A 25,971-nucleotide genomic window follows, 5' to 3' on the forward strand; every position below is an offset into this window, starting at 1 on the left:
TTATGCTGAGCCTCCACATACCTGGGGGCACAGATGCTGCGGGCTCAGTCAGGCAGAACCTGTCATGCATCAAGGCTTATCTTTCCCTTGAAATCCCTTGATTAAAAAAATAAAAAGCAAAGACACCGTCTACAAAATAAATTTAGGAATAACCATCCAGAGGGAGTGTGCATTTACTGTTCTCCTACAGTGCTGGGCATGCCAGCCTTGCCACACAATGCCAATATCTAGAGAATTAATCAGATTGCATCAATGCTACTGCATGCTTTAAAGCTGAAAGTATTAACTACTACGAATTTTCAGTGCTATATGACAATGTAGAAGGCCTTTTCTGTTTCAGTATCTGTGTACACCTTTTGACAATAGGGAAATTAATCAAGCTATTGTTGAACAATGACTGTTTATTTAGCTTTCTTATTTTAAATGTCAGCTGTACTTCTGCTGACAGACAGGACTTAGTGCTCCTTGATTGTCGTGTTGTATTGTGCAAACAACACCAATGGCAAAGCCTTGCACTAAGCACATTTTGCCTACTAGGTTAGTAATCAGGTTATTAAAAAAAAAGGCATCGATGCTTATTACTTAAGCTGCTGTGTCAACAAGACATCATACTTTCAAGTGGACTAAATATTTTGGGTCAGTTTGAATACACATGTCATCCTGTCAATCAGAGCTGTCTAAAACTGAAGTGAGTCTCCTTGTGAAAAAGGGAGTTTCCCGTCATCAGAACTCCACAGGCAAAGAGCTGCCTCCAGTCCATTCTGAACAGAGTCCTTTGCAGTCGCTCAGAAACGGAGTCCCACAGGCTTGAGAGTTTCCTGAGCTGAATTCTCGCAGTGGCTGAATGGCGTAAGGGCTTCTTGATTTCTGTCCCCCATGGCGGTCATAACCATGCAACCATCTCTGTAACAACTGAAGCAGGGAGCTTGGGGGTCACCCTTGACATCACACTCACTCGCCTCCATGCCAACAGAAAACTGATCTTGTCACTACCTGCCTTCAAAATACTGTCAGTGGTTTCTCACGGTCCTCAGAATAAACACCAACTCTCTTTCACAGCATCCACAATGCCCTGCCTGACCTGATGCCCACTTACCTTCCAGCCTCATTTTGTGCCCAATACTCCCCCTCCACTCTCACCTCTGTGCCCCTCCCTCCCCAAAGGGGCACTGAAAAGGCTGCTGGGAAGCAGGGAAACATGGTGGAGTCAAGGTGTGGCCCAAACCACGAGCAGCAGTGGCATTACTAAAAACCTTCCCAAGGAGGTTGTTTTTAATTAAATTTTAAATTTTAGGATAGTTTTATATTTACTGGAAAATTGTGATGGAGTCAAGAGAGTTCCTCCACACTCCACACTCAGCCAGCTTCCCCCATCATTAATATCTTTCATAGTGTGGCACATTTGTCACAACTCACAAACCAGTATTGACAGAATATTGTTAGCTCCAGGTACACTTTAGTCAGATTGCCCTGGCACGATCAACACTAGCTGTTCCAGGACCCGCCAGGGGACCACACTACATGTAGCTGCCATGTCTCCTTAGGCTCCTCTAGACTGTGTCAGCTTCTCAGACTTCGTTTTCAATGACTGTGACAGTTTTGAGGAGTACTGCTTAGGTCGTTTGCAGAATGTCCTGAATTTGGGGTGTCTGACGTTTTTTCTCATTATGAGACTGGGGTTATGGGTTTCTGGGAGGAAAACCTCTCATCCTATGACATCAAGGACACACACTGTCCACATGACGCATCACTGATGCTGACCCTGATCACCTGACTGAGGTTGTCTCTGTCATTTCCCCCGCCGTCTCGAGAGTGCTCTGGACAGACGTCACTCTGCGCTGCCCACATAATGAGTGGGGAGTTTTCTTCCACTCCCCTGAGGTGGGGAGTGTGTACATAAATTATTTGGAACTCTTCCCCATGGGAGATTATTCTATTCATGCAATCATTTACATCAGTACAGCCTCATGGATACGTATGTAATACTTTGTATCACATCCCAAGACTGTGTGATCTATTTGATTGTCGGAGTGGGCCCAGGTTGGGGCACTGGGAGCTCTTTCAGTGGGCTCCTGCTGCTATGACACACGCACTCATCACTCTGTGTGTCTCTGGGCACGTCCTTCCTTTCTGGCACTGTAAGATACTTCGTGCTCATCTTCTGTCTTCCTTGTTCCAGCCCTGGAATCAGCCACTTCTCCAAGGAGCCTTGGTTCCTCTTACTTGAGAGTGATGTAAACCCAGTTTCTGGGTGCTGATGTGCTCCGTGCTCCTGGAACTGAGAACGGTTTTTAAAGAAACTAGCAGATAGATATCTTTATTGTTTGTATTAATCTTCTTGGAGTGTGGAGGTGATTCTTTGGAGTATAAACCATTATTCTCTGGTTTGTTTCTTGAACAAAAAATATTTAATAAGCTAGAAGAGATAATATAGGATATATGGCAAAAGCGAGTGTGTTTGGCAGACTATAAATAAAACTCTACAGAAACGTAAGGTATTATGATTTTAATCAGCTTAAGGTAAGGCCCTGTGGGCTTCTAGACTTTGGTTTGGTGATTCAGTCTGATGCGAAAAAACAAACAAAATAGAGTTTCAGTTGTTGAGAACTGACTCATTTAGCTACTACTATTTCTTTACATCTGATCTGATGTTTGGTCCATTTGGAAAACTCCATCAAGTTACTATTTAGTATATTATTTAGTATCTCTACTTGCATACTGCTTTTGGCCAGAGGGATTCTGATTAGAAAGGAGCATAGAAATAAAGTTGTTTAATATTTACAAATAACCTCCTGGAATGCTAAAATCTTGGACTTTATCCTTTCCCTTCCCCCTCCCCTCAGATTCTCTGTGGAAGAGTTGAAGAAAGAGCATAAGGAATTCTGTAACCAGAGGCAGAACCCAAAACTAACTGGGCCACGTCCTGCTTACGTGGCTGTGGGGAGAATCTTCCCATCAGGACCACCATGGCTAAAAATGGTTATAAACTAAATTGACAGCTTTGCCACAAAAGTCGAAAGGAGCTCGCAGGAAGAGGAAGATTTGATGTTGATCAGTGGATGTCAGGCAGGCCTCTCCAATGTCAATGGGAATAGCTAGGTTGTGACATTAAAAAAAAAAAAAAAAAGACTTGGAGATCATGAAGAGAACCATCAGGGCCCAAGACCCACATTGCTTACATCTCTTGCCTTCTAAAGGCCAGGTCACTTTCACGTCAGAACTTAAGGATCAATAGAGAAAAATGTGGGCAAGGCAGCACCGAGGGTATGAACCCTAAGTTTCATTATTTATAAAAATAGGGACAATATGACCTGTGTTATAGGGGATTAGACTTATCAGAGGATAAGTAAAATCTGAACCTACAAACTCAGGAAGAGGCATTTACCTAAAAATTTTACATAACGTAAAACACAAAAAGACCAAATAGTTTACAGAGGGCACCATGAAAACTTGCATGAGTACTACAATTACCATTCACAAACTGCTGAACTAATACAGCTTCCACTCCTAGTACCTATCTAATTCTACCTGTCTATTTGCTGTAGTAAGAAACAATTCTGCTTCCTAGTGGGGGCAAAGTACTGCTTCCTTGCTACTCACAAACCTCAGCATATCTGTCTTTCTAGAAAACTGCACATTTTCTGAAGTGACTGTAATGGAAACTGAACCTTAGATCATGCTCACCATAGCATACTTAACAAATATTCTGGTATATATTTTATAAAACGGTAAAATGAATGGAAATGCCGTATCATTATGGTTTATTTTAAGCAAAAACCTTAAGTTACCTTATTACTCAGAAATGTGATTTAACATAAGCCAAAAACCATTGTGGGGGTATGAGATAAACAGCAGAAAACCTTAATATTGACAATGAGAGTTAAACTTCACCCCAGATATCTCAGCAATTAAGAAAGTTGGTTTCAGTCAGGTATTGCCACATGTGTTTAGTGGAGGATTAAGTGACTGAATGTCATGCCTATAATATATATCTTTATGTAAGCTATGAATGTGTTTAAAAATAGACAAGGCCATACTGTCAATCTGCAACATTACTGCCACATGTCTGCACACACACCCCATTCCCTTCAGAGATTAAAAAAAGGAGAAGCAGATTAAAAAGAAGTGTTTTGGGCCAGGCAAGGTGGCTCACGCCTGTAATCCCAGCACTTTGGGAGGCTCAGGAGGGCAGATCACCTGAGGTCAGGAGTTTGAGACCAGCCTGGCCAACATGGCAAGATCCCATCTCTACTAAAAATACAAAAATTAGCTGGGCGTGGTGGCACCTGCCTGTGGTCCCAGCACTCAGTAGGCTGAGGCAGGAGAATCGCATAAACCCAGAAGGTGGAGGTTGCAGTGAGAGGAGATCGTGCTACTGCACTCCAGCCTGGGAAGTAGAGACTCCATCTCAAAAAAAAATAAAAATAAATAAATAAATAAAAATAAAAAAGAAGTGTTTTGAAGTCAAATCACATTTTACCTCCCACAAGGAAATGAAGTGACTTTCCAAAGTAATTTATAAACAGTAAGTAGCAGAGTCACTGACTGCAAATCCAATTCTATTTCACCATGTGATGGCTTGCTTTCTCTGGGGAAGAAAATACTGTTTTAACCACTATTATGTTGCCTTCAAATGGTATTTGGTGTGTTAGGCTTTTAAAGAAAAGCCCCTGCTGCTGCAACTTGTCTTTTTTCCTGTGAGGATCACTCTATGCAAAGTTAGGTAATGGGAGACTGCTGAATAAACACCTTGCAGCCAAGAGTTAGAGAGTATAGATACATGGTTGCCTAGCAGTGGCCTTTAACTAATGAATGTAAAGCAAACATCAGGGAAAAAAGAAAGCAGAGGAATCCTGTGTGCTCAGGGACTTCCTTGAATGGGGTGGTGGCCTCTAGTTGGTGAGGACTTGAAATGGCCGAGGGACTCAGAGCTCTGAGCAGAGCCCTGTTCCCAAGGGATGACTCATTCTGGAAAAGATAAATAATCTAAAAGTTTGCCTATGTAGAACTTATTATTCAAAGATCAAAAGCATTCCCTATTTGACTTCTCTAAATTTGTATCATTCAAAGAGCACAAGGGTGAATACAAAGGTATTCTGACCCTAAGAAACACAGTCTTATAACTAAGAAGGTAAAAACTGTTGTGATTTGATTAGGGAGGTACATAATTTGAAGGCAGGTATTCTATTTCTTTGCATTTTGCTATGTAATACAATTCTTTGCATTTATCCAGGAAGCAGTTAAACAAAAATATACAAGGTACCTATAAAAAGTTACATTTTCATAGAAGAATACTGCCAACGAGATCCTGTATGCTTTTACATTACAAATCTCAGTAATTTCACCCATCACTCCTGGTGATACCCCAGTATTAAGGCTGTGAGCCAACACCTATGCCCTGCTGTTTTGGGGTACAGGCTGACTGCCTTCAAGAAAATGAGAAGCCACTAAGGGTTAAGACCCTTACAAATCCAGCACTATGAAGTGACAACTGGCATAACCCTCTTTGCATGTCCCCCATTCACCTCTGACATGAAACAAATCATGTGAATTAATGAGATCTGACAGAACAGCATTAAGAAAAATATGAAAACGTAAAAGAATTGTTCTATTGTTTGTGTTAACTAAAATCTGAATAGTTCATCATCTCTGGTTTGAATGGTGGACTTCTTTTTCTCCCCTGTGAATTTTAGTGCAGAAAATATTAAGTTTCTCAACACAAAATTGTTTTGGATAAAGACAGAATTTTTAGAGAGTTAGCTGCAACATTCTGGGAAGCTGACTAGAAAAGCACACCAGCCGAAAGATAAGCACTGAAAAATATTTACATTTTTTTCTTTTGATGGCATCGCCTATCAGCAAATGCTGAGGTGCAGACAGCATGGCCTGCGCAAGGATGAGCCAAGCCCAGCTGCCAGGAACACGCACCTCACAGAAACCCACTGCTTGAGAAGGCTGCTTTTCCGCCTTAGCCCCTGCTGGGCTGGCGCTACCAACCACCAGCCAGAAGTACACAGTGTACCCAATCAGTAGCTTATTACGACGTGCCTGTTGTTTCACTTTTGCCTGGGTCTGGGACAGACCCTGAACTAGATGTCCTGTCCAACAGTACAGGCAGCTGAAGAGCTTGGTCTGCTGCCTGAGGTCCCGGTTCAATCCCTGGCTCTTCCACACACTGCCTTGTGACATAAGCGGAGGGCCTGACCTGTTTATTGTCTATAAAATGGGGATCGTAACTCCTGTCTCACAGGGTTACTAACAAGAGTCAATCAACAGATACATGGAAATCCCTAAAACTGTCCCTAGACGTGGCAAAGTTCAATAAGGGCCAACAAGGACTAGCTGCAAATGACGGCTGCGTCAGCATGTGCACTTCCTCACTCTTCACAAAGCTGAGAGAATGAACGCAGTCTCCGGAAGAGCAGGGTGCTTGTCAGGTGCCTTTCACGACTTCACCTCTGGCACACAGTCATGTCTGGCGCGTAATTAGCACTTCACAAATGTTTGCTGAATACATGAATGGCTGAAGGCAAGAATCTGGAATTCTACTAAAAAGGACTATAGGCATTAGATCCAATAGTCTTAGGCAAGGACACATTTAAGTCACACTGCTACCCAGACCCACTCAATTATACAATGACAACAACACTTCTCCAATATTGAAAGTTATTTCCTATGTGAACTTTTTCAGATAGCCAGAAAACTTCTCAGATAGTCAAGCTCAGCTGCAAATATAACCATCAATATACTGCAATTATCTAGTAACATTCATATTTTCCTATATTTGTAAGAATGTTTCAATGTTCTTACATTTATATATGAAAAATCATGATGATCACTTCCATTTACAATTAAATTTTCAGTAAAAATACTCAAATAAAAAATTACTGAGAAAATTACATAGAAAAAAAGAATTGTGGTACCTTAAAGAGAAGATTTAATTAAGTTATAATTTTTCAAAAGGTTAAAAAAAAAATCTAACCCGATGCCTTGGAATTTCTTAGCTAAACATTCAGAAAAAGAAATAAAGGAATAAAAAATAAATGAGTTCTTCAGGCTAAAGAAAATGTACTGTGACCTATTAAAATCTAAAGGAAAATTTTCTAAGAGTTTATGACAAAAAATTTTTCTGTTAGAGTCTAAGTAACATTTTGAAAGCTAAAACCTGAATTTTATCCTGGTACTTGAATAAATCATGGTAACTAAAAATTAATTTACTTAGGACACAGTGAGACAGATGCTTAGAACACAATGCACAGCTAAGATCATTCTTTTTCTTTTTTTTTTTTTTTTTTTTTTTTTTTTTTTTTTTGAGATGGAGTCTCGCTCTGTCGCCCAGGCTGGAGTGCAGTGGCCGGATCTCAGCTCACTGCAAGCTCCGCCTCCCGGGTTCACGCCATTCTCCTGGCTCAGCCTCCCAAGTAGCTGGGACTACAGGCGCCCGCCACCTCGCCCGGCTAGTTTTTTTGTATTTTTTAGTAGAGACGGGGTTTCACCATGTTAGCCAGGATGGTCTCGATCTCCTGACCTCGTGATCCGCCCGTCTCGGCCTCCCAAAGTGCTGGGATTACAGGCTTGAGCCACCGCGCCCGGCCAATCGTTCTTTTTCTTTTCTTTTTTTTTTTTGAGATGGAGCTCTGCTCTTGTTGCCCAGGCTGGAGTGCAATGGCACGATCTCGGCTCACTGCAACCTCTGCCTCCTGGGTTCAAGTGATTCTCCTGTCTCAGCCTCCAGAGTAGCTGGGATTATAGGCATCTGCCACCACACCCAGCTATTTTTTGTATTTTTGGTAGAGACAGGGTTTCACCATGTTGGCCAGGCTGGTCTTGAACTCCTGACCTCAGGAGATCCACCCTTCTTGGGGCCTCCCAAAGTGCTGGGATTACAGGCGTGAACCACCACACCCGGCCTAAAACATTTTCTTTAAATGAAAAAAACATATGGAGAAAACATAAAACAGCTTTCACTACAGATGGCGCCATTTTGGTTTTGTTTTACCTTCAACCATGAGCATGGGCTCCCTGCCTCCGCCGTGGGCCAGCATCTCCCTGCGATAGCGCTCCCCAGCGGCCCTGGGGAAGAGAGGAACTGTTAGACACCTGCTTGCGCAGCCTCCATTCACACTTGTTTTGACTCACAAGACAAGTCCTGAGTCACACTGACATCATATTCATAAAAGCTGCCACCATATGACAATTCGGCCATTATTTTCTTGCTTCTAAAAATCAAATTCTGGCTTTTAAATTGTTCTAAAATAAATCAGGTGTGACATATTCCCCGTAAGAGGATAACTATACTTTTGGCTCTCTGTTTCATTAACAAGAGACCTCACTTTATAAAAATAATTACTTTATGTATTAATCAATAGCTGTCCCCAGCCTTTTCGGCACCAGGGACTGGTTTTGTGAAAGACAGTTTTTCCACAGACCAGGGTTGATGGGGGAGGGATGGTTTCAGGATGATTTAAGAACATTCCATTTATGGTGCACTTTATTACCACATTATACATTGGAATATATAGTGGAATAAGTATACAGCTCACCATAACGTAGAATCAGTGGGAGCCCTGAGCTTGTTTTTCTACAACTAGATGGTACCATCCAGGGGTGATGGGAGACAGTGACAGATCATCAGCCTTACATTCTCATAAGGAGTGCCCATCCCAGATCCTTGTGAGAGAATCATAAGGATCACATGTGCAGTTCACAATAGGGTTCCTGCTCCTATGAGAATCTGACGCTGCCACTGATCCAACAGGAGATGGCGCTCAGGCGGTAGAGTGATGGGGAGCGGCTGCAAATACACACGATGCTTCACTCGCTCACCCACCCACCACACCTCCGGCTCTGTGGCCTAGTTCCCAGTGCCAGTCTGTGGCCTGGGGATTGGGGACTCCTGTCATAGAATAAGTAAAATATTATATTTTATTCTCTATAAAAATAGTTTTAGGATTATTTTAAATGAGGCTTGAAATTATACCATTAAGAAATAATTTGTGATGGCACCTAATAAAGAAGAGAAAAAGAACATTCTAAAATAAGAGTGAAGGAAGAGAAGCTGGCAGGAAAAGGTTAATTACACCAGAAGACCTAGGTTGAGGATAACAATGAACAGACCAGCAAACTCCACTGGAGTGTGCTGGTGGTAAAGGCACAGTGGGGGCTGCCTGTTCCCGTCTTCTGTGTCACCTGGATATGCCCACCTGACAGACTTCCGCAAGGAACACTGTTTATGACAATATGTGAAGGTAGGTTTGGAATAATTTTTGTAGACATAAATCCTCCAAACTAATGGGACCTGGAAACAAGTTATTTAGTACTACTCTTTTGTATTTTACGAAAAATGCGATTTCTTTAACATACATGACTACACACTATGATGAGACAGGTGAAATAAATTTTGATATTGTTTCCATTTGAGAAGCTCTGGAGCCTCTTTACCTGTGGGTCATTTTGTGAACATGGTCTTTAATCCGACTTTTTGATAGCATTACAGTATCAAAAACATGCTGACATCCAACACTAGCCCTGGTCACATCCTGAAGTGAGTGCTAAGCAAAGCAGGAAGCCTGGACTGAGGTGGAGCCTCCCCTCAGGGGCAGGGGTGGCTGAGGGGCCCTGCCTGACTCCTGGCCTGGGGTGCTCCGAGGCCCTTCTCAGCCATGGGATGTAATGCACTGACCCTAAATCACATCCCTCCCCACAGACCTCTAGCTCCTGGCTTGCCTCAGCTCTGCAATGCCTGGCTTGCTGATGTAGGCTCCAGCCTGGTTATTTTTCAGGAGTGAGATCAAAAAGAAGACTTTGACAGAGGTTAGAAATTTTCTAGTCCAGTGAGCATTTTTACTAGCTTACTTTAATATGCCCATAAAAGTATGGCAACTACATGTCTAGGCAAGAATGTACACATAAACAAGATATAAATATTTAGAAACATATATATTTTATAGTATGTGCTGTTCTAGTAAAGTGTACTTCAAACAAGATGATATTTTGCCTATTTTACAGAAATCTACAGTAAGAAGTTATAATCCCTGAAACTGATTTACTGATGTCAACTTTGGCTAAAGATCCTTTAAAAATAAAATCTGAAAAGCAGACCAAATGTCTACAGTCTGCAAAGGGCAGAAGACAAAATACATGTGAGTACCAAGCTGCAAAATATTTAAAAATTCTATGACATCACATTCAGGCTCAAATCATTTGAAACGAATGTGATTATTAACTGCTGAGAAAAATCCAAGTCTATGTCAAATTGTATGAAAGACAGACGGTGAGGCGGAGGTGGGAGGGAGAAGAAACCAGGAATGAGAAGACCTAGATTACAGTCTTAGTCTAGTTTTTAATGGTGAAGTCTGAACAAACTGTTTTCTCTGAGCCTCAGTTTTCTCTTATAAAAACTGCTGGTTTCTGCCAAGATTGCTGTGAATATTATGTGACATAGTATTCTATGGACACTCTAAAAACCAAGATAAAACAGTAAAAATAGCACTCATCAGCCAAAGCTCCCCGAAAATAATTTGGAGATGTAGTTATTTGTGTGGTGAGAAGATAAATGCTATAAATAACTCTGATACCAGATTATAATTCCTGGTTTTCTTTCAGAGAAAGCACCTTCTAAGGAATCACGGGACCCAAACTTGACAACCTCTTGGTTCCTATTGTTATAGGGAGTCCTGTTAGGAGGATCAGGAGGCCAAATCAGGGAGCAAAGAGAAGATGATCTACATCTCTCCAGCCAGTATGGGATCCCCTGCACCCCCACCAGACAGCACAGGATCCCGCAACCCCTCAGCCAGCACAAGATCCCCCACCCCTCCCAGACAGCACGGGACCCCCTACACCCCCCAGATAGCACGGGATCCCCTGCATCCCCCCAGACAGCATGGGACCCCCATACCTCCCCAGACAGCATGGGATCCTCCACACCTCCCCAGACAGCATGGGATCCTCCACACCTCCCCAGACAGCATAGGATCCCCCACACGCCCCCCAGACAGCATGGGATCCTCCACACCCCCCCGGACAGCACGGGATCCCCTGCATCCCCCAGTCACAGCACAGAAACCCTCGTACCCTCCAGGAAGCAAGGGATCTCCTGTACCTCTCCACCCAATGGAAGTTTAACCACTACCTGGCCTTTAGGAAGAGATTGGAAAAGCAGGACTACTGATCCTAGGCACCCCTACTTCCTCCCTACACGCCCCTAGCCTCTCCAGTGCCTTGTTCTCCCTCCATTCTGTGGAAAGGGGTGGGCATCCTGTATCACATGGTGAGGTCAGAAAAGCCAAGAAAACCCACAGAAGCGGCATGGGCTGCTTCACATAGCACAAGAGCCCTCATACAAGGGTTCCCTCAGGCACCACAGGGCCACCTCTACACAGTGGCTGCAGGGTAGGGGGATGTCCAGGGTCACCATCAGCTGCAGGAAGCAGAAGCAAGCTTGGGTGAGAAGGGCCAAGTGGGATGAGGCTGTTTGCGGAGACTGCCACTTTCTGCCAGGCTTGGCTGTGTTCTGTGGGCTGCGCTTCTCCGAGCCCAACTTCAGATGTAATAGAGTGGGGAATTACTGTGGTCCAAGGGGGGACATTTTAGAACTTATCCCCTTCTTACCTGTTGAAAGGATCCTGTAGAAAACACTCCTTCCAAACCATGGAGGCGACCGCTCTGGACATGAGGTAAGAGTAATATTTAGCACCATACCCCACGAGGTGGCTGAATCGCAGCTGCCAGGCCTGCCAAGAACAGAGAGACACAGCATGGGACACAAGTCAGTTTCCACTTGCAGAATATCACATGTGAGCACACAGTGGAGACACAGAGAGACCCGTAAATGTTTTCATTTGCATTTTACCCTAGAAGGCTATGTCACCTATGATATCAATATTTTCACATTTTATACACTGTTATGGGCTGAACTGTGTCTCCTCAAAATTCACATGTGGAAACCCAAAGCCATACCTCAGAATGTGACTCATTAGGAGACAGGGCCTCCAAAGAAGTGATTAAGTAAAAGTGAAGCTCTTAGACTGGGCCCTCGCCCAATCTCACTGGTGTCTTGGAAGAGGAGGAAAGCTGGATGCCACGGTGTGGGCATTGAGGAAAGGTTGTCTCCAAGCCAATGGGGCCTCGGGAGAAGCCAGACCTGCTGACACCCTGGCCTGGACTTCCAGCCTCCAGAACAGTGGGAAGTAAATTTCTATTGTTTAAGCCACATAGTCTCTGGTATTTTGTGAAGGCAGCCCTAGCACACTAAGACACACACAAAGAAAATTTTGTATCACATAAATATAATCATATATAGGTGTATATGTTTTGCTCCAAATATATGATTAATCTTCTTCATTAAGTGAGTTTAATTACGCTGATTATAATACATTTTATTTCACATGACCATCTAGAAAAACAGTAAGGTCAGGAGTTTACTTATTTTTAGTAATTTAGGTAGTTCAGAGAGTTGTACTCTGCAATGGTTCTCTGTTGCACGAACTGCTTTTCATGAACTCGTTTTTGTAACATAAAAACCTTCCATGTTTTTACCACAATTACATTTTATGACGAAACAAAAAGTCACAGGGGAGAAGAAAAATGGGACAGAATTTAAAAATCATAACTATATAAAGAGGGGTAGTCTGGGAATGCATTCTTTTTTGTTTTTAGAAGAGACAAACGCTAAGAACCAAAGATAACCACCAGCAACTTGCCTCTCAGTGGAAGAAGGGTGAACAAACTGTCTGTGGTCGCTCCTTCTCTAAGCTCCTTCCACTTATTTTCTAATCATGAGACGGAAGAAGCGGACACCTAATTGTTTTCTACAAGTTCATCACTCTGGGATTCACTTCTGTGACAGAAACGTAGAGAAAGACAGCCTAGAGACGGTGGCAGGAGTGCCAATGGTGGAGCCGGGTGGACGTGCACATCTGTTCTGACCCGCTTGGAACGCCTGGTCATCAACACTGGAGGAGGGAACTTGGAGTCTGGCACACAGAGAGAGCATCCATCCTACCTAAGGACAATGACGTAGTTATGACAGGAAAGGCCACATGGATTTTCATGGAAGGACACTGTTCCACTGGAAACTTCTCTTCCTATGAATACTGCTCTTTCTCTGTTGCTAAAGTGGAAAACATCTCCATTCCAACCCATCTGCAAGGGCAGGGCTACGCAAGCACAGCACACGAGCTTGCAATGGCGCGTCTGCTGTAACATCACCCCAGCCAAAGCTGGGACTATGAAAACTGCCCTCAAAGGCTACACTTAGGACTTTAACATTTTTACTTTTCTGGAACAAATCTGACATGGCAATTAGCCACTTTCTTCTGTCTTTATCTGACATAAACATTTCTTTTAAAAAATAGAAGCTTGGGCTGGGCACAATGGCTCATGCCTGTAATCCCAGCACATCAGGCGGCTGAGGCAGTTGGGTCACTTGAGGCCAGGAATTCGAGACCAGTCTGGCTAACATGGTGAAACCCTGTCTCTACTAAAAATACAAAAATTAGCCAGGCGTGGTGGCACATGTCTGTAATCTCAGCTACTCAGGAGGTTGAAGCAGGAGAATTGCTTGAACCCGGGAGGTAGAAGTTGTAGTGAGCCAAGATCGCGTCACTGCACTCCAGCCTGGGCGACAGAGCAAGCATCTGTCTCAAAAAAATTATAATAATTAAAAAATAAATAAATAAACAACTTTTTAAAAAAGCTTAACTTTTTTTAACCATGATAACAACACTCTAATGAATCTGTTAACTCCCCAGAAAATAAAGAATAAATAAAGTTGGGCAAAATTCCATATTCATGTTTTCAGTTTATGTGATTAGCAGTAAGGTTAAGCATTTTTAAAATTTTATGAATTTTCAATTTATATCAATTGTCTATTACTCTATTTCATAGTTTGTCTTCTTACAGGTTTGAGTTCTTTTTTCTGGACACAAACCCTTAATTTATTTTTAGTTTTTTGAGATAGTGTCTGACTCTATCACCCAGGCAGGAGTTCAGCGGCACCATCATGGCTCCCTGCACCTTCGACCTCATGAGCTCAAGTGGTCTTCCCACCTCAGACTTCCACGTAGCTGGGACTGCAGGTGCATGCCCCAATTCCTCGCTAATTTTTTATTATTGTTTTTCTTAGAGACAGGGTCCCACTATGTTACTCACATTGGTCTCAAACTCCTGGGTTGAAGCCATCCTCCCACTTAGGCCTTCCAATATGCTTAGATTACAGACATGAGCCACTGTTCTTGGCACTGGATACATCATCTTTGCCTTATACGTATGCTACATATATATTCCTGGGTCTAACATTTGCTTTATAAATATGTTTTTAGTTGATTTTGTTACATAGAATATTTTGGGGGAGTAAAATACATCAGCCAAAAAAAAAAAAAGAATGAATAAATATAATCCTTGTTACAACTCTATAAACTAGGTAAGTGATTTCTAGTTAACATATCAAGCAAGAAACATTTTGTAAAATATGGTTACTTCATCACAGGAACATGGCAGCATACTCCCTGTGTTCACTACACAGTGGCTTAAAAGACGCATGGCAATGCTAGTGACTATCTGGTTGCGTCCAATTCTCCAAGACAGCTAATTTGCCTGGGCTCAGCAAGGGCTCTGTCATAAGGAAGGTGTGCGGGAGCACTGCACTCAGATTAGGACATGGGGCCCGCACCGCAGAGGCACAGTGCACCTCCACATCCGCTCTCCGCTTTCTGTAAGAAGATACGATTGGAAGTCAGGTGGGCGCCTTGTGAGTGGTGTCCTGAAGGAATGATCCATGTCCCTTCCTTCTTGGGGATGCAGCCAGGCAAAAGTGTGGGCCTGTAATGGGGGCAGCCACCTCCTGCGCTGGGCTGGGGCACTTGCACAGCTATTGCTTTGGGTCTCTCTCACAGCAGCTAGACCTGTATCCTACCTCACAAGATACCCCAACTCCAGGCCCAAGTGCCACCCCAACACAGTTCCATGAAAACACAACCAACAGTGGGGCTGAGGCTGCTGGAGATGCAACAGATGCCTGCCCTTGGTGGAGCTGTGCCCTAGTGGGAGGAGCTGGACACTCAAAATGTGGCCTGCACAGTCTTTTGCCAGCAAGGTCCCTCCAGCATAGTGAAGGGCAGAGAAAGGAAGACATGGAATTTTCATCCTGTTAAGACGCAAGTGGTATTTAAAACAAAAGTAAAGAGCCTAGGACCATTTATGAAATAAATTTCAGTATAACAAACTTTGAATAACTACATTTTTACTCAAAAGGCCTTTAGAATTCATTTACAACAGATACACAGTTCCATGTACTCTGTCTTATTGAAAAGGGATATTTATCAGTTTTCCTGTTATGCTGGAATCCTAATCTACTAAATGATGAGAACTCATGGACCACTGGTAGCCTTTCTCGTATGAAGCAGTTTGGATGTGAGGAGATCTTCTGTAATGGAATACAGCCTGCTGTTTTAATCTGATACTGCACCAAGATGCGAGCACTTGTACTACTGATGATAAGCGTCTCTCAAGGTGGACGCCCCGGAATTCGTAGCATACAGTTAAGGGGCTTTGCCTTTGAAACATTTTCTTCACGGTGATTTGCCAGAACTAGTTTGGCAGCCTTTGCAGTATAGAGCAGAGTTTAATTCTGTTTAGATTCCAGCTGAATACGGCTTTGTTTTACTTTGAAAGCAGGCCCACTTCAATAGTGGCATTTGATCTGAGCTAAGAAATGTCTTAAGTTCCCTGGTTTCATCAGCTCGTAACTGAGTTCCCACATCCCACATAAACAGAGTTATAAAAATAAGACCTTTCAGAACGGTAGAAAGAGACATCAGGATTTGTGCACGCACCATTTCCTGGACAGTCAGGGGTCTGCCTTATCCTGACCCCCCTGCCTGAATACAGGTCTTCTGGCACACACATGCCCCATGGTGTCTTGCTCTTTAATTACAGGTTTGGGTTCAGGACTACACCTCAAGACATGCTAAATAAATTATCTCCACCTCACACCTTTCATCATAGGTTTGCAAGTCTATGGCTGACTAAGACCTACAATTCTACTGTTGTTTGAACACAATTGCTGAATTCCTGCTAATTCAACCTAACATTAAGTCCTTATTACCATTTCACTCATTCATCTGGAATAATAAAATACAGCATTTCATCTTAAGCTCTGGAATTATATCCTCTTCCTTTTAAATTGAAGTTTTCTTCTTCCTAAGGGATATTTGTCAGACGGATAAAAGTTTTCACACTTCCGTCGATATTTAGCATGTGGATCTGATTTCAAAAGCAAACCATGAAACATCTTTGTAGTTATCCTTTTATTATGGTGAGAGACACAGATTTTCAAATCCCATTGCTATCCCAAGGCATGCCTACTTAAACTTTCCTCGAGTTAGATAATCTCAGTGATCCCATACAAAAGACAAAACTTGGAGCCAGCAAAGCAGCCTGTCAGGAAACCCATGGCTACGGTCACTTGCTGTAGAACTCCAGAGAATAGAAGGCTCTTGGATCATTTGTACTTGCCTATAGCCCTTCTCTCATGCCATGATTTTCCAGGGCCAGAAATGGAAAGGTAGCCACCAGCCACTTTATTTTCAGTTTCAAACACAGAACAGGGGCTAGTGCAGAGCAAGCACTCATTAACTGTGTGCTAGATATGGAATAACGGAACTAACCATGTCTCGTAATTACACTCTTCTTAAATTTTTTTAGAGACAAGGTCTCACTCTGTGACTCAGGCTGGAGTGCAGTGGCATGAGCATGTCTCACTGTAACCTGGAGCTCCTGGGCTCAAGTAGCCTCCCACCTCAGCCTCCTGAGTAGCTGGGGCCACAGGTGTGCACCACCATGCTTGGCTAATTTTTAAAATTTTTTTGTAGAGATGAGGGTTGTTTCCCAGGCTAATTTTGAACTCTTGGCCTCAAGTGATCTGCTTACCTTGGCCTTGTAAAGTGCTGGGATGACAGGTGTTAGCCACTGTGCTCAGCCAACTAACTATACTCTTAAATAGTATACCATTTCTTCATGTCCAGCTATACATGTAGAAATGCATTTAGCTAAAATTTATTTTTAAATGATTTTACCACTGGAACATTATACAGTTGACTCTTGAACAACACAAGTGGATCCACTTATATGTGGATTTCTTTCCATGAATACAGTCGAATACATATTGGCAGATTCTGCATCCACACCCAAACACAGGTGGGAAATACAGTGGGGATGTGAAACCTGCATCTACGGAGGGCCGAATTTTCCTATCTGCAGGTTCCACGGGGCCAATCACAGGACTTGAACATGCGCCAATGTTGGTATCCATGGTCGGGGGTGGGTCCTAGAACCAATTCCCCCACAGATACTGAGGGATGCTATACAGTAGTCCTCCCAACTCAAGTGAAATGGTAATAGCAGTTTTCCTATCCACGGTTTCAGTTACCTGTGGTCAACTTCAGTCCAAAAATAGGCAGGTGTACTATAACTACATATTTCGAGAGAGGGAGACACCACATTCATAAAACTTTTATTACAGTATATAAGTTGTCCTACCTTATTGCTGTTAATCTCTTACTGTGCCTAATTTATAAACGTCACTTTATCATAGGTATGTATGTATAGTATATATAGAGTTCAGTACTATCGGTAGCTTCAGGCATCCACCTGGGGTCTTGAAACACATCCCTTGAGAATAAGGGGGGGACCCTATAAACCACGAGTATAGAAATGCAGCCTATCACTTTGACATGTGTTATAAACTTCCTAAGGGCATGGCCGACATACTGTGCCCACGTCTGGACTTACTGCAGCACTGGAAGCACAATGGGAACTCAATAGCGATCTGGCGAATGAATGGATGGACAGATGGACACCATGGGATTCTTTCACAATGACACTCAATGTTACCGACAACTGGACACCTGACTGAGATGCAGAGCCCAGGAATAATAATTCTGGTTTATAAGATTGGTGTATTGGGTTGTACTACAAGTGCAATTTCATATAAGTAATTTATTTTTGACTAGGGAAGTGAGTGGTATTAGGTTAAGAATGATAGCAAAATATATTAAATACACTGACTGTGTACCAATGATGATGTGACGCTGTCCGAGAGAGGACATTTCAAGGCCACCACACAACCACCATCCAAAAAGGCCTCTGACATGGAATAATCCTATTCAGTACTTCAGAGGCCTCTGACATGGAATAATCCTATTCAGTCCTTCAGAGGCCTCTGACATGGAATAATCCTATTCAGTATTTCAGAAGCATTTTTCTTCGCTGGATTCTTTTGAGCATTCTACCATATCTGTTTTGCAGATAAGAAGACACTATGGTGTTAAAAACAAATTTGGATCTTAGGCTATAAATGGTTTTTAAAAACAGTTATTTAACTACATTATTTGCTAGCGTAATGATGGAAGATTTCTCAGGCTAATTTTGGGACCGCATCTCCAGGTCTGGACCATGTAGAGAGTCTGAGCAGGGCTTCCCAGAGTATACTTTCTGTCTCCTTCAAGCCTTAGAGACTCTAAAGAAACAATGGGCTAGTAATGCTGCACGAGCTCAGGTAATCTTGTCGTTCACACTTCCACCTGTTGTAATCAGGTAACAAGGCAGGAACAAGCAAGTTCCTGAGCTTGTCTTCACAGAAAGACCATTCTGAGTTCTCACATTCTCTGTGTACAGTATCACTGGTCTGCTAAATAAGATACATTAAACACTCCAGAAGTGTTTAATGATTTAACCACAAAGTAGAGCAAAGAACATATTCTCCTGTTGGCCTCTCACGTCCATGTTCTCTCTCTCTCTCTCTCTCACTCACTCACTCTCTCTCTCTCTTTCAATATGTGTGCATGTTCCATGCATCACTGGGGACTAGTGCTTCTAAACGATAAAAAGTGCCTACTGACAGTTTACCAAAACCCATGAAACAACAATGCCCGACAGACAGGTATTCTCGATTTGGAATAGAAAGTGTTGTTAAGTCAAACAGTTACTGTGGTGGACACACTCTCACAAGGCCCCCATGACCTGTCCTCCTGATGGTCACATCTTTTTGGAATCCCCTCCCTTAAATATAGACAGAAGCTGCTCCTTGCTCCTAACCAACCAAATATGGCAGTGGTTTTGGATGTCACTCCCATGAATACATCATGTCATCCAAGATGTCTCCATCTTGCTAGCAAGCTCGCTCTAGAAACACTCCTTGGTAGCTAGAGGAAGAAGATGACCCTGTCGGGAAAGCCCACTGTCAGAGGTCTGGGGGAGGACCCCGGAACCTGGGGGGCCCTCTGGGACCTGTGGGTAGCCTATAGCCAGCTGGTAAGAAGCCTGTCCTCAGTGCTATAACCGTAGGAAATGAATTATGCCAATAACCTGGGTGATGCAGCCAAGCCCCCAGATGAGACTGCAGCCCTGCCAACACCTTGCCTGCAGCCTTGTATGACCCCCAGGCATAGGAACAGCTATACTGTGTTGACTCCTGATCCAAAGCAACTGTGAGATAGGCACTGTTTTAAGCCACTACCTTAGTAGAAATTTGTTATACAGCAATTGAAAACTAATACCAATATCTATTTCTTAAAATGAGAGTTATATTAAAAATCCTATTTTGAGAATAAACTCCTGAAAATATGGAAGGTGTATAAAGATATACCTTGTGTCTTTGTTGAAGTCTCATGCTGTCACCCAGGCTGGAGTGCAGTGGCGCGAACTTGGCTCACTGCAACCCCCACCTCCCAGGTTCAAGCGATTCTCCTGCCTCAGCCTCCCAGGTAGCTGGGACTACAGGCACGTGCCACTGCGCCCAGCTAATTTTTTTTGTATTTTTAGTAGAGACGGGGTTTCACTGTGTTGCCCAGGCTGGTCTTGAACTCCTGACCTCGTGATCCGCCTGCATCAGCTTCCCAAAGTGCTGGGATTACAGGCGTGAGCCACCACGCCTTTATAAATATTTCTTTTTGTAAATATTACCCTTTGTAAATATTTCTTAATTTTTTTGTAAATATTTTAACAGCTTATATTTTATAAATAGACTTGAAAAGAGTGATTTGCCAAGGTTAATGGCAGGGAGTAGTAAGTGTCCCTTCCTTCATTTTCCCCTTTTTTCCTTTTAGAAACAGAATCATACCCTTTTCCTGCTAACTGTGAACAGGGCTCTCAACTGCTCTGGCAGTGACTGCGTTTCCCAGATACCCCGAGGCATGTGGCTGTGCGACTACAGTCTTAAAAATGGCTGTGAGTAAAGGTGACGTGTGCAGCTGGGTTCTGCAAAAGGAAGCTACTCGCCCTTCTTGTCCTACTTCCCCTTTCCTGCTAGCTTTGAAAAGGTGAAGACTGGAATCACCACCTTGGACTCAAAGGTGAACACCACATGTTGATGAAGCTACCAGCTCACAGGTTCTATCTGCTGGCTTGATAGGCAAGGGGAGGCCAAGTTTATACCCAATTCGATTTCATATTACTGACACCAAAACTGACGTCTATGCCACATTCATGTGTGTATGTATGACACCTGTAACTTTTAACTTTGTTTCTACCGTGTCTGCTAAAATACATATCAAAACACACCACAGAGCTATTTTTACAGCTGAAAAGAAAGTTCTTACACAAGCTACGATAAGTAAATACCATAGTTTAAAATGTTGACCAGGCACAGTGGCTCATGTCTGTAATCCCAGAACTCTGGGAGGCCAAGGAGGACAGATTGCTTGAGCTCAGGAATTTGAAACCAGCATGGGCAACACGGTGATAACCCATCTCTACCAAAAAAACAAAAACAACCCAAACATTAGCTAGGCATGGTAGCCCACCTATAGTCCCAGTTACTCAGGAGGCTGAGGTAAGAAGGATCACCTCAGCCTGGGAACAGAGGCTGCAGTGAGCTGAGATCATACCAATATACGACAGCCTGGGTGACAGAGTGACTCCGTCTCAAAAACAAAACAAAAAACAAAACAAAACAAAACCCCACACAAAGTAGTATGGCAGGTGTAATGTTAACGACACACAAAATATTAACTAGGAACACACCTCTTCAGTATGCTAACTTCGACTGTCAATGTAATTTATATGTAATATTTAAAAACCCCTGGGAATACAGGATTGTGTCTATCAAAGCAAATCTATTAGCAGAGCAGGGATGTAACTGACTCAAATGGAAATACATTTATTAGATGAGACACAGAAAGGTAACATGGATCTAATTAAGACAAATGAAAAACAAAAACCACAGAACAGGAACCAACAATTGCTTGCTCTTTTTCTTCCCGGTCAAAACTCCTTAACATTGCTTTTTCTGTCTCCTCCAACATCTGCTGAGAAAATGGAAGATTGCCCCGTCATTCTAAAGGAACCCATGCTAACACTGGGAAAGTGTCAGAGAAGTAACACAGAAAATAAGGACGTCCACGCTCAGGAGAGTCAGACCAGGACAGCAAGAGGCCTCTGCAGGAACAGGTACTGTGTCTGAGCCCCGATCAGGCAGCTCTGGGAGTCAATGAAACCCCTGAGGCACACGACAAGAAGGGCTCTGTTTTTGTTTTCATGATAATCATAAGCCCTTAACTAAAGGAGGTGTGTCTGCATAGGATCAGAGAAAATCCATGAAAGGAAAAATGGAAAAGGACATGAGTGCCCTTTGTAGACCATGAGAATTTCTCTCCAGGCAGAGAGCACAACAAAAAGTGATGGAGAAGGGACAGTAACTTCTCCATGGGAAGGAGTCCAAGGGCAGGTGCATCACCCACAGACTGCACACAGGTGTGCAAGGCAGCAGGTGTGTGGGGGGTGGGCTATAACCGGGCTTTGTGCGCAGAGGCTCCATTCCTTTAGGGGCTCATACCTTTAGAGCCCAAGTCTCCGCCTGCCATGGGGAATCAGGCAGCCACCTCTACCCTGTTCGGTAAAGCTGCAATACAAAATGGAGAGGGACAAATGGGACAATTTGATGTCACATAGGGCTGCTATGGTCCCTTCCAAAACTCACGTTGAAACTTTATCCCCAAAGTGGCAGTATTGAGAGATGGGTCCTTTAGGAGGTGACTGGATCATGAGAGCCCTGCCTTCATAAACGGATTATCACAGGAGTGGGACTGGTGGCTTTATAAGAAGAGGAAGAGAGACCTGAGCTAGCCCGTGAGCACACTCAGCCCCCTCGCCAGGTGAGGCCCTGTCCCACCTTGGGACTCTGCAGAGTCCCCACCAGCAGGAAGGCTCTCACTAGATGCAGCTCCTCAACCTTGGATTTCCATGCCTCCATTACTGTAAAAAATAAACTCCTTCTCATTGTAAATCACCCCGTTTCAGGTATTCTGTTATAAGCAACAGAAAATGGGCTAGGACAAGGGCCTACTGACTTCTTTCATTAAACAGGCAAGCAGAACCCTGGAATGGCTTCCTCAGACCCTGTCCTGCTTAGACTTCACTTCCTGTCACTCTCCCGTTGCTCGCTGTGCTCCAGACATGCGGCTGACTTGCTGGTCCAACAGCCTCCGGGTAAGCTCCTGATCCTAGCTCTCCTCTCTGCCTCAGACGCTCTTCCCCCAGGTGGATCCATATGGCTCATTCTCACTTTCCTCAATGTCTTTTCAGATTATGCTTCTTTAACAAGACCTTCTCTGATGATTAAAAAAAGGGGAGAGGGTCAGGATGCTGCCTTAGTCCCAATTCCAGGTGCAATTGGAACAACTGGTGTCACTGCTGTTACCCTGCCCCCAGGCAGCTGGGACGCCAGCATCGAAGTCTGTGCCGATGAACTCCCACTCCATGCCCTCTTGCTCAGTCAGGGCCTAACTCCCCTGCCTGCTGCCTCGGCCTCCCGCAGGTGCTCTCTGGTGTGGCTGATCTCCTGCAATCGGGCTGGAGTCCTCACCTTCACAGCCACTCACCCCCTACCAGAGACCACCACTGCCCCTCCCCATTAATCGAATCAGCCCGCACCTGGGATTATTTTAGTAGGAAGATTTATTGAAGAGGGAGCAGGACACACCAGTTTATTATTTTCTAATGAGTTTGTATTGTGCCTTTAAAGTCTTCATAGAGAAAAGTGGAGAGGCTGTTCTAACTTCACCTCAGCATTGGCCCTGGCAGCAAGGACCTGCCCTGTGTCTTGTGCGTGCTCTCCACCCTTTCCTCCGTACCTCTGCATGGCACATAACCACTAGGCACAGAGACTTGAAATCATCCATCTTTCCAAACCTCACTGAACTCACAACTGGCCAGCACTAGATAGAGAGGACCCTGCCCTCACGGCCGCACAGTCACTGGAGGGGACAGACAGTAAATCCGGGATCACCAGACAGTCACACTGCAGCAAGTGCTATGGGAGTGCAGGCTCTGCACTTACCGGCTGCACTGCCAACACCAGATCCCAAAACCACCCTGACCATGGCCACACCCACCTCCTAGGGCTACAGCATGGGCTACAGGAGAGAAGGGAAGGGAAAAGTGTGCACTGTGCTGGTCCTCGGGATGGTCCAGTTTGTCAGCTACTAACAGAATCACTTATAAGCAGGGCGGACATCAGACACCTCTTTGTATCAGTGACTAGCATGGTGTCTTCAATAAATACTTACACAAATAATGATAAAAGGAGTAAGAATATTAGACATAAATGACTGTAATTTGGAAACAATTTACATCTGTAAGTTCAAACTCTTTTTCTATAATTAACCAGTTTCAATAATCACTAAATTAAAAAGATACCAACAAATAGGTAACATGTAACTAATTTAGTGACTACACACACACACACACACACACACACACACACACACACAGGTCTGCATTTCTCAAGTGACAAAATTAAAATAATACTGCTATTAGCTTCTCATAAGCTTAGGCCAAGGTGTATGTGCGACATTGAAGAACGCATGCCTCCTACACAGACTCTTCTCTAACAGTCACGTTTCATCGGAAACCCGTCCAATGTGGTGTTTGCACAGCCACATCCTCATTTCAGTGTCTCTTACCTATTAACCCTTACCTAATACCTCTAAATGGTTCACTCAACTTCCTTGATTTGAGTAACTGCAGCTCCCCAAACTTATTTTCTCATTTTAATGGTGAAAAATCCCCCTAAGATCCTATTAAAAAGTACATCCTATTAACTTTCCTTTACATTGCCTGAGAGGTAAAAAGCCAGACGTGCAATTAGGAGGTGTGTCTTACTAAGGATTATGCTCCTGGTAAGATGAAACTGAATTAATAAGACAATAAAAACAACTTCAGCTCCAGGAATCCATAACAACTGCCCCCCCTACTTCCCATGTAAAGGCATTCCAGAGCTTATTAAGTAACTGCACATTCTAAAGGCTAGCCCAGGGCTTGTGACAGTATGTCATCTGCAGGTCGTGTTTCTACGTGTATTTTGTTCAGAATAACTGATAGAAATAAAGACTGTGACTGAGCCACCGAAATGACTAAGGCTGCCTGCATTCTATCAACATGTGATCAATCCTCCCTGGTTGTCTCATCTGAAGAATTTCCAAAATTCCTGATACAACACTTTTTAGCAATTTTTGTTTGTTTGTTTGTTTTACAAAAAAGAAACTGCTACAGTTGTGGCTGAAATATATGGAAAACTTGGGTAATGCCAAACAGTACATATTATGGAAATTTAAAAAACATTAGATAAAAACATTCAACACCATTAGTTAAAAGTAGTATTCACTATAAATAATGCTGCTGCACTGAAGTATTCTTACAATTATTAGTATAAACATAGAATCAATTAGTATTACTTTAAAATGCTGTAATAATATTATAGGTATTTTATATATAGAAGCTCTAGAAGAATAGTTGGCTTTCTCCTCACAGCTCCTAAGTTTGAAGGTTTGAGGTGTAACGTTGAAAGGATGTGTGGTGAGTGACAACTTGTTGAAGGCTGAGGTGAGCTGACGGCCTCGTATTTCCTTCTAGATCTATAGGTTACAATGTTAAATCTAATCCCTCAGAACACTAGCCAGAACACCCTTCCCAGGAAAGCTGGTCTCTAACTTCTATGGCAATTCAGTCTCCCTCCTCCTGGGAAGGAAGGGAGGCACTGAGTGTGGCCCGTCACAGCCCTTCCCTGCTCTAAGACAGTGACTCTTCTTTAAAAAATTGAGATAAACGTCACACACCATATAATTCACTCTTTTCAAGTATACACTTCAATGGTTTTCAGTATGTTCACAAAATTGTGCAACCATCATCACTAACTCCAGCACATTTTCCTCACTCCCAAGAGAAACCCTGGGCCCATTCGCTGTCCCTCTCCATTCCTCCTTCCTTCAGCTCCTGGCAACCACTAATCTCTATGGATGTACCTGTTCTGGACATTTCATATAAATGGAATCATACAATAGAGGTTTTTTGTGTCTAGTTTGTCACACCGAGCACAATGTTTTCAAGGTCTATCCATGTTGCAGCAATACTTCATTTCTTTTCATAACTAATTTTCCATTGTGTGGAGATAGCGCTTTTGAGTATCCAGTCATCTACTGGGTGGTTTCCACTTTTTGACTGTCATGAATAATGCTGTTCTGTACATTCGTGCATACATTTTTGGGTGGGCATATGTTTTCAGTTCTATTGGGTGAGAGTTCCCTACCACCTGGCGGTGGAATTGCTGGGCCATCTGGTAACTCTGTTTCACCTTTTGAGGAGCTATGAGAATGTTTCACCAGAGCTGCTGTGCCCTTTTACATTCTCACCAGCAATGGTTCCAATTTCTCCACATCCACACCAACATTTGCTACTGCCCATCTTTTATTATATCCATCCCAGCGGGAATGAAGTAGTCTCGTACTGTGGTTTTGATTTGCATATCCCTCACTAATGATGCTGAGTATCTTTTCATGTGCTAATTGGTCATTTTAATATCTTTCTTGGAGAAATATCTCTTCAAACCCTTTGCTCACTTTAAAATGGGTTGTTTTACTAAAGATTAAACTCTGATCAGATACATATTCTCCCATTCTGTGGGTTGTTATTTCA

General features: G+C 43.2%; 1 protein-coding gene across 3 annotated transcripts in view; it reads right to left on the minus strand.

Annotated features, from left to right (window-relative positions):
* The window catches only part of MIPEP (mitochondrial intermediate peptidase), a 158,837-nt gene that overhangs the window by 20,337 nt on the left and 112,529 nt on the right, over positions 1-25,971 (minus strand). For all 3 annotated transcript variants that reach the window (XM_030922176.1, XM_030922175.1, XM_030922174.1), the window contains exons 17-18: positions 11,614-11,735; positions 8,000-8,073 (exon numbers count right to left, since the gene is read on the minus strand). In XM_030922176.1, the coding sequence (XP_030778036.1) occupies positions 8,000-8,073; positions 11,614-11,735 (196 nt within the window). The remainder of the gene's footprint in view (positions 1-7,999; positions 8,074-11,613; positions 11,736-25,971) is intronic.

This window comes from Rhinopithecus roxellana, chromosome 18 (assembly GCF_007565055.1).
Source record: "Rhinopithecus roxellana isolate Shanxi Qingling chromosome 18, ASM756505v1, whole genome shotgun sequence".
Lineage (NCBI taxonomy): Eukaryota > Metazoa > Chordata > Mammalia > Primates > Cercopithecidae > Rhinopithecus > Rhinopithecus roxellana.